The sequence below is a fragment of the Gekko japonicus genome, unplaced genomic scaffold (genome assembly GCF_001447785.1).
Source record: "Gekko japonicus isolate JY-2015 unplaced genomic scaffold, Gekko_japonicus_V1.1 scaffold1903, whole genome shotgun sequence".
Taxonomy (NCBI): domain Eukaryota; kingdom Metazoa; phylum Chordata; class Lepidosauria; order Squamata; family Gekkonidae; genus Gekko; species Gekko japonicus.
This window is the reverse complement of record NW_015166477.1, coordinates 36396-46271: the sequence shown is the minus strand read 5'-3', so window position 1 is coordinate 46271 and position 9876 is coordinate 36396. Positions and strand designations below refer to the sequence as shown.

The following is a 9876-nucleotide window of genomic DNA, read 5'->3' as shown; positions in this document are numbered from 1 at the left end:
CGGCATGACTAAACACCAAGGCGCACGGAACACTGTTACCTTCCCACCGAAGTGGTACCTATTTATCTACTTGCAATTTCTTGCTTTCGAACTGCTAGGTTGGCAGGAGCTGGGACTAGAGACGGGAGTTCACTCCATCATGCAGCACCCCTGGGTCTCGAACTGCTGAACTACTGACCTTCCACAGCCTGCAGTTCAGCGTCTTAACCACTTGAGCCACCGCAGTCCCCAGTAGCTCCCTTTAAAAGATCTCAGAGAGCAGGAGCGACATCTCCCTCTGCTGGAGATGCTAGGGAGCCACTACCCATTGGAATAAGCATCAAGCAAGACGTGCAGACAGTATGGTGCAATCGTAGCAGCCTCGCGTGGTCCACTTCTCCTGTTGCAGGGCGCAAAAACACAGCACAGCTTAAAAGGTTCTGCCTGTGATACTAGACAGGTTTACTCTGCTTTGGGATTTGGGGATGCCCTCTTGCTGCATATTTATCCCATGTTAGTGGCCACAGTCTAATGTCTGGGCCACCCATTTCCTGACTGCTTGTGGTAAACAGTGCAGATGCCTGTTTCCTTTCACGGGCCAGGGCCCATAGATGTGCCGCAGCTTCCTGCCATGCCCTCCAGGCACAGAGGATGTGGTGTGTGTGTGTGTTATGTTCTTGTGCCCCCCCTCCCTTCTGTGATATGAAGGACCATCAGAGTCTGCAGAGAAACATCAAATAAGTCATGGCCCGGATGTCCAGCTTTTAAAATTCTGCTTCTCTCCCTCCCCCCCAAAGGTCACTGCATTTAACAGGTGTGTTACCTTATCTGCTTATGCAGTGAACCACAGCAGTTGGAAGTGAAAATATTTAATGCTGTCAACGGAAAGCGAAAATACTTGAAACTGTCAAAGAATAACAAAACAGCAAATCAGTGATAAAAGCAAGAAAAACCAAGGAACAATACATTCCCCTATTAGAAATGGACAGGAGAACAGAATTTCCTTCGCCTGGTGCCTCACAGCTGTCAGATGAGGTTCCAGCCAAATGATGACCCACCTAAGCTCTGAAGGTGGAAGGACTCAGAGGAGAACTTTTTAATTCTTTATTTATTTGTTGGATTTGTATCCCACCCTCCCCCTGCATAGCCAGGGCTCAGGGCAGGTTACATCAAAAATATACAATACAGTGAACAATAACTTAGCAGTAAAAACATGGTTACCAGTCTAAAATCTAAACTAAGCCAGATGGCAATTAGCACAGTTTATAAGTTCTTTGAAGACTTTAGTATCAGTGCACACTAAAACCAATCCTGGGCAAATGGACAAACCACGGGGAGCAGCACAACATAGGTGGCGCTAGGCAAGAGCAGGGGAGGCCAGTGTAATGGGAACATCTGCCGCCTCAGCTGTGGGCTCAGTGGATCACTGTTTTACAGGCCCTGCGGAACTGTGTCAAGTCTCGCAGGGCCCTGATTTAACTTGGGAGAGAGTTCCACCAGGCTGGAGCCAGAGCCGAAAAGGCCCTGGCTCTGGTCGAGGCTAAATAAATGTCCTTTGGGCCGGGAACCACTTTTGATATAGATGAATACAGGTAGGTTCATATGGAAGTAGGTGGTCCTAACACACCTGTAAGGTAGACCAGTGTTCCTTATTTCCTTCTGTAATATGGAGGAAGGTTGAGTATCTCGTCTAACTCGAGTGTTCCTGGATAGGGTGAGATTTGAATCACGGATACTCTAGTTACTGTTAACCTCCCTATGCTGGATAGCTACCTGAACCAGAGACATGCCCTAGTAGGAGTAGCAGTGTTTGGGGGGAGGGGTAACTTACATGGTTGATTTATTATTACTATCATTGTCATCACATCAATATTGCGGTCAGATAACACAATATTGTGTTGAGAGCCAGTTTGGTATAGTGGTTAGGTGCACAGACTCTAATCCAGGAGAACCGGGTCTGATTCCTCACTCCTCCGCATGCAGCTGCTGGGTGACTTTGGGTCAGTCACAAGTTCTCTCAGAGCTGTTCTCTCAAGAGCAGTCCTCGAAAGCGCTCTCTCATCCCCACCTACCTTATAGGGTGTCTGTTGTGGGGAGGGGGAGGGAAAGGAGATTGCAAGATGCTCTGAGACACCTTTGGGCAGTGAAGGGCAAGGGATAAATCCAATCTCCTCTTCCTCTTCTTCATCATTGCTTCCCTTCATCCAACTTCATAGGGTAGCCCTGTTGATCTGCAGTAGAAGAGCTAGATTTGAATCCAGTAGCACCTTAAAGGCCAATCAGATTTCCAGGGTGTGAGCGCTCAAGTCATAGCTCCCTTCATCAGGTATCTGACGAAGGCATCTTTGACTCTCGAAAGCTGATACAGTGAAAATCTTGTTGGTCTCAGATGTGTCACTGGATTCGAATCTAGCTCGTCCATCAGCCAGTTGGTCTTTGGAGATTGCAAATCCAGTCGATAGACATCCAGCAATTCCAAAAGGGGGAAGGATGAGCTAAACTTAAAGCGGTTGACTACAGATCCACCCAAAATAGGTGGGAAATAAAAAGGTCTTCTCTTCATACACTTTTTGCCTTTTTGAAGGAGGTGAGGGAGGGAGAGAAATGTGGTGTTGCGGGTGAGAGCCAGTGTGGTGATGTACCTGGAATGTCAGAATGGGGCAAATTCTGTGGTAGGCAGGTCAGCTTCGACAACCACCGCAGCAGAGGGCTCCCGCCGCTTGCCGTCTTTGTCTTGTAAACCCAAGTGTAATTGCAGCTTGTTCCGGTGGGCTGGGAGCAGTCCAGCCATCAGCATCTGATGAGATTGCCGTGGCCTGGAGAAGCTCTGAAGTCTTCATCTCGCAAGCCTCTCCCTGTGCTTCTGACAGCAGCCAGAACGACTCCCTCCGTGCCGTTCTTTCTCGGTGGTGCATCCGTAATACCCGCAGCATTGTGTCTTTAATGTGAGGCAACAGCTGTTGAAGTGTAGCGCCGGGGAGAGGCGCGCATTGGAGACGGGACGCTCGGTTTGGCTGCGAGGGCACCGCTCGTTAGCGTGACAAAGTGGCGTGTCATCCGGGATGGCCGTGCGCTCCTGCGCCAGCCGGCAGTGGCACTGGTTCCCCGGGCAACCGCTTGGCTGCTGGGCTGGGGCCACTTTGAGAATCCAAAGAGAGGGCCTGGATCTTTAATGCGTAGCCTTGGGTTAAAAGTGAATTAGCTGGCGGAGGAGGAGGAGGAGGAAGCAGCTGATCCGCTGGAACAAAGTTGGAGTTCAGCCAGCAGGCTCTTGATTTCTTTTTTTCTCTCCTCCAGCTCCTGAAGGGAAACGTTCCTCTGGGCTGACAGCTGTGTGGGTGGCTCGGAACCGCTTTGCGGTCTTGGATCGGATGCACTCGGTAAGATGTAAAGAAGGGGAATGGTTTCTTTCTCCGCCCCCCTCCCACCCTCTGAGCTCTGAGTTTCCTCGTCGGGAGCAGAGAGACGTTTCTCCCCAACATATCTGCTCGTGCCACCCCGACCTTAGGTAGGGAGTAGGATCCAGCAGATAACGGCAACGCCAGTGCGGTTTGATTCCACACTCCTCCTCTACATGAAGCCGGCTGGGTGTCCTTGGGCCTGTCACACACCTCTCAGAAATCTCTCAGTCCCACCTACCTCGCAAGGTGCCTGTTGTGCGGAGAGGGAGGGAAGACGGTTGTAAGCTGCTGTGGGACTCTTTAGGGTAGACAGAAGTGGTATATAAAAACCAACTGTCCTTCTTTTCCCCTGGCACAGAGACTTCCCTTTAACATAAGGAGAATTCTCCTTGGGCCCGGTGGTGGTGGTGGGGGCAGTCTTGCCATTTGCAGAACAGACCCAACCCTGAATTCTGTGTAAACTGATGTAGGATTTGGGGGGGAGGGGGGGGGAATAAGTCATGCTTCAGAGTTGTGGGGAGCTTAAGTACGGGGATGTAAAAGATGGCTAAACTAACCCGTCTTGTAAGAATCAAGGGTGGGAGGCCAAAGTGTATTAGTAGAAATTGTTATTGGCATAATTATTGACTATAAACTGAGGCTATTGTACTTTGAGCATATTATGAGAAGACGAGAGCTACTGAAAAATGCAGTAGTGCCAGGGAAAGTTGAGGGCAGCGGGAAAAGAGGAAGACCCAACCTGAGATGGATTGACTCGATAGAGGAGAAGAAGAAGAGATTGGATTTATACCCCGCCCTTCACTCGGAGTCTCAGAGCGGCTTACAAACTCCTTCCCCTTCCCCTCCCCACAACAGACATCCTGTGAGGTGGGTGGGGCGGAGAAAACTGACAGAAACTGCTCTTTTTCAAGAACAGCTCTTATCAGAACTATGGCTTGCCCAAGGTCATCCAGCCAGTTGCAAGTGGAGGAGTGGGGAATCAAACCCGGTTCTCCCAGATTAGAGTCCGCACACTTAACCACTACACCAAACCGAGGCAGCCACAAAGGGCCCTCAGTTTGCAAGACCTGAGCCAAGGATGTTAACAATAAGATGTTTTGGAATTCATTAGTTCATAGGGTTGCCGAAGCCACACACAGTCAAAGAACCTCATCCTTGCAACGTTTAAGACTTTTGTCATGCCGACCTTGTGTTTTCCGTGTCCCGTCCTTTGCAGATTCTGATCAAGAACCTGAAAAACGAGATCACCAAGAAGGTCCAGGTCCCCAACTGCGACGAGATCTTCTACGCCGGCACCGGGAACCTGCTGCTGAGGGACGCGGATTCCATCACTCTCTTTGACGTGCAGCAGAAACGGTGAGGCGCTGGGCTGGCCTTCCTGGGAGCAGCCTCTGGCACGCCCCGCCGCCCTCCAAACTGCTCGGCTGGTTTTGCCGGGTGGGGGTGACCGTGGGGTGACTTTGGGAAGGCTGCCTGTGCCTGTGGTGAGCCCAGAGAGCTTGTTAGCTTCCCTTTGTCATCAGACATCCCATTCCTACATACTCCTTTTTTGCTTCTGGATTGGAAACTGGCTAACCAGATGCCACCCGTTAGCAGGGCAGACTTGGCCCAGGAGCTTCTAGTTCCTGATCCTCAAACTGTGCACTTGCTGCTTGTAGTGATGACTGGTGGCCCATTCCCAGGTTAACTGTCCCAGGTTAGCGGTCGGGTTAGAACGGATAAAAGGAAGTTCTTCTTCACCCAAAGAGTGATTAACACTTGGAATTCACTGCCACAGGAAGTGGCGGCGGCTACAAGCATGGAGGGCTTCAAAAGGGAATTAGATAGGCATATGGAGCAGAGGTCCATCAGTGGATATTAGCCACAAGGTATAGATAGGGGCTCTGGGGCAAGTGATGCTATGTCTTCTTGGTGCTTGGGGGGAGGTCAACAGTGGTAGGGCTTCTAATGTCCTGGCCCCACTGGTGGACCTCCTGATGGCACCTGGTATTTCTGGCCACTGTGTGATACAGAGTGTTGGACTGGATGGGCCTTTGGCCTGATCCAACATTGGCATCTCTCATGTTCTAACTCTTAGGGTAACTCAGGTATGTGCATACTGGTTAGGGTATGAATGTTGATCGTTCATGGGTAAATCCCTGCATTGCGCAGGGGGTTGGACTAGATGATCCCGGAGGTCTCTCCCAACTCTATGATTCTGTGTTTTACATGCAGAAGGTTCCAGGTTCAGTCCCTGGTATCTCCAGTCAAAGAGTCTAAGCACGTGTTGGGAGTGACTTTTCTCTGTCAAGCCCCAGTGAGCTGCTCCCAATCAGAATAGACAAGAGTAGACTAGAGAAGCCAACTGTATTAATCGTATTAATCTGTATTATTTTTATTTGGGGGGGGGAGTGCATAGCTCAGTGGTAGAACACAGAAAGTCCCAGGTTCAGTCCCCAGCATCTCTGGTGACAACTGAGGGGGGACAGGATAGAGGTTTACAAAAGTATGCATGGGGTAGAGAGAGTTGACAAAAAGAAGCTTTTTCTGCCTCTCCCAAAATACTAGAACTTGAGGGCATCCAATGAAGCCGATGGGCAGTAGGTTCAGGACAGACAAAAGGAGAAATGCTTCTTTACACAGCAAGTGATTAAAACGTGGAATTCGCTGCCGATGCAATGATAGCCACAGGAATAAACGGCTTTAAAAGGGGATTAGATAGATTCATGGAGGATAAGTCTACCAGTGGATACTAGCCATGGTGACTGAGGAGAACTTGCACATTCAGAGGCACTCAGTCTCTGAATCCCAGAGCCAGGAGGCAACATCAGGGGAAGGCCTCAGCCTCCATGCCCTGTTGTTGGCCCTCCAGAGGAACTGGTTGGCCCCTGTGTGAGCCCAGATGCTGGACCAGATGGACCACTGGTCTGATCCAGCAGGACTCTTCTGATGTTCTACCTAGAAAGGCACCTTAGATACCAGATACTGAAAGAGACCTTTCTTTATCCTGAAGAATAGACAACACTGAGCTAGGAGGACCAGTGCTGTCATGTTCTTGTATGCATTAAGGTGCCCTCATCTACCTCGATAAAAGGAACAGGTTTGGTGGGCCCGTTGGAGGGGCAGACTACAAGCATTGGGCATTCTTCAGGCAGTGTATTGCAAGAGGGCTCCAGGAGAGGGGAGGGCCAGAAACCCACCCCTTCAGTTACTGTGTGCCCTGGTATGTATCAAGAAAGACCTTCACAGGCAGGTGCTTTCTTCTTGCAGGACCCTGTCCTCTGTAAAGATCTCCAAGGTGAAGTATGTCATTTGGTCAGCTGACATGTCGCACGTGGCTCTCCTGGCCAAACACGGTAAGGGGGAAGAGGCTTTGTCTGTGTGTGTTGAAGGTTGTCTGTACGTTTTGATTCTTCCTTTTCCCTCCTCCCATCCTTGTTCCCTTCCATGCTTGTACGATGCTTCAGGAGAGACCTGTTGGCTTTAAAAAGCACCCTGCACAGTTTGAGGGTACGAAGGGCGCATGCATTCTCACAGCCTGTTCACAACAGTGCTATAGTTGAATGCCTAGAGTAGCAATACTGTTTGCAAGATTCATTTCAACCCTTTAACCTGAAGCTGCAATGCAGAGCCCACCTTTAACTGTTATGCCTGTCTTTCCCCCATTTTCTAAGATGGGCAGTATGGAGGAGGGAGGCTGGGAACATTCAGTTGTCGTTCAAGTGCTTATTTGCTAAAATCCCCTTTGGACGAATTGGTTCCACTCCTCCCTTCCTGCAGATCTCTCCTCAAAGCCATCTTTTGCACAACCCCTCTCCTCCTGAGACTAAGCCATGTGGTCACTGGAATGATGGGAGGGTCTTCCCTTGCTTGATCTCCACCTCCCTTAACGTCCTCTTTCTTGACTCACGTTTTAGTCTATAGCCTCACTGTCTCAAGTGAAGTGCCGCACCCTACAAGTGAGGACAGACAAGAAGTACTCCATGCAGCTCCATTAACTTGTGGGACTGGGGCCCCCCGCTGGTGGACCTCCTGATGGCACCTGGGTTTTGGCCACTGTGTGATACAGGGTGTTGGACTGGATGGGCCATTGGTCTGATCCAACATTGGCTTCTCCCTTATGTTCTTAGGCCTCCTGGCCACAGGACAAAGTGACAGCCATTCACTTAAATGGCTTTGAAATGGGATTAAGGCAGCAGAGTAGGGTGGCTGAATGGAGCCTGCTCAGTCAGGGGCAGTGTACCTCTGAACACCTGTTGCTGGCTAGCCATAAGGTGGGAGGCTGTGGTTTCCATGTCCAGCTCGTAAGCCTTGCAAGAAGGGTTGTCAACTCGAGGCTGGGAAATTCCTGGAGATTTGGGGGGTTGAGGAGGGGAGGGTTTGGGGAAAGGAGGGACTTCAGTGGAGTATAATGCCGTAGAGTCCATCCTCCAAAGCAGGCATTTTCTCCAAGGGAACTGAACGATGTCATCTTGAGAGGAGTAATTCTGGGAGATCTCCAGGTACCACCTGGCGGTTGGCAGCCCTCCTTACAGAGGTAGCTGGTTGGCCCTTGTGGGAAACAGGGTGCTGGATTAGATGGGCTTTGTAGTCTTCCTCTATAAATGGTCATTCTTCTCTTTCTTTCCCTGTGTTTTGTGTTCCCTCTGCATTCTTTCTTTCTCCTCCAAACAACAAAGGGGTGACGTAAGAGGGAGCTGCCTCCTGTAAACTGCATCTCTCATCTGTTCTTCTCTGCAGCCATCATGATCTGCAACAGGAAGCTGGACTCCCTTTGCAACATCCACGAGAACATCCGGGTGAAGAGTGGTGCCTGGGACGAGAGCGGGGTCTTCATCTACACGACCAGCAACCATATCAAATACGCCGTCACCACTGGGTGAGCAAGTGGGGTGGATGGCATGAGTCTTTGTAGCACAGCCTGGCCTCTTCGCAGGCTTCTGGCCAATATGTGTCACACAGAAAAAGCAGCAGCTGAAAATTTATTGTGGCACAAAGACTTGGCTGTTCTGGGCAGTCCCTTTAAACTTCCTAAACCCCGAACCCTTTCAGCAAGGCTTGCAGGACCACGAACTGGTTCGGCTCGCAAACAAACCTCCCTATTCAATTTGTGGTTCAGTTTGTGGCTCAGCTCCAAACCGGCACAAACTGCATTTTTCCAGTTTGTACCTATCCCTATTCTTAGGCAATTAAATTCTTGGGATTTGAAGGGCCCTCATAGTATGGCTCCTTCATCCTCAAAGGAAACCCAGGCCCATCCTTACCGACTACCCCATATCCTCAATCTAGGGATCATGGGATCATCCGCACCCTGGACTTGCCGATTTATGTGACCCGGGTGAAGGGGAACAACGTCTACTGCCTGGACCGGGAGTGCCGGCCTCGCGTTCTGACCATCGACCCTACTGAATTCAAGTTCAAGCTGGCCCTCATCAACCGGAAGTATGACGAGGTGAGATGGTAGCTGCAGAGATTGTGCTTCACTCACTCGTGGGCTGCTGTGATTTGGAACAGTGGGGGGGAACAAGAAGGGACGATTCTTCTCACGCTGCCCCGGCTTGAGTCTTTACCTGCTTTGCCATTGCCTGCCCTTTTGTGTATCTGCGAGGAGTGGAAACCATCAGCTGTGAGAAGGGAAGGATCAGACACCCCAGGGACAACTCCTATCCCTTAAGAGCTGCCACTCTGAATCAGAGCGAGTAGCCGTCTAGCCCCCAGTAAAAAGTAAAGGTTTCCCTTGCTCGAAAGCCAGTCGAATACGACTCTAGGGGTGCGGTGCTCATCCCCATTTCCAAGCTGAAGAGCCAGCGCTGTCCAAAGATTTCTCTGTGGTCATGTGTCCGGTATGACTAGACGCCGAGGCGCACGGAACGCTGTTACCTTCCCACCGAAGTGGTACCTATTTATCCACTTGCAATTTCTTGCTTTCGAACTGCTAGGTTGGCAGGAGCTGGGACCAGAGACAGGAGTTCACTCCGTCATGCGGCACTCGGGTCCCGAACTGCTGAACTACCGACCTTCAGGCCTACAGTTCAGCATCTTAACCACTTGCGCCACCGCAGCCCTTTTAGCCCTCAGTAGTCTGTTTCCAATAGAAGCCTCCATGATGAATTATCCCTCCTTTCTTCCAAAGGCAGCAAGCCCTTGGTTCTGGTCTCTTCCATGTCCTCCTCACAACAACCCTGTGAAGTAGCTTCAGCTGAGGGAGAGTCTGACCCAAGGTCACCCTGTGTCTTGTGTTCATCATTCCCAAATCTGGACCAGGCTAAATTTGTTTGTGGTGTATTTTGTCTTTCGCATTTTTTCCTTTTGTTGGGGGTTTTTTAGGCCACTTCGGGTTCCTTCCGGGCGAGAAGTGACCCGATAAAAATATCTCAATAAATAAAATTGCAGAGTTGGGGATATTTGAACCCAGATCTCAACAGTTCCTAGTGTGACACCACACTGGCTGTAGAGATGCCTCCAGAAAGCTCCCAGATGGAGCAGGAAGGCCACAGCACCCCCCATTGCTCATCCT

General features: G+C 50.4%; 1 protein-coding gene across 1 annotated transcript in view; it reads left to right on the top strand.

The window, feature by feature from the left end:
* The window catches only part of COPA (coatomer protein complex subunit alpha), a 51656-nt gene that overhangs the window by 21872 nt on the left and 19908 nt on the right, over positions 1–9876 (top strand). Inside the window, 5 exon segments of the mRNA XM_015412124.1 lie at positions 3247–3359; positions 4597–4736; positions 6630–6715; positions 8100–8238; positions 8649–8811. Coding sequence (XP_015267610.1) covers positions 3247–3359; positions 4597–4736; positions 6630–6715; positions 8100–8238; positions 8649–8811 — 641 coding nt within the window.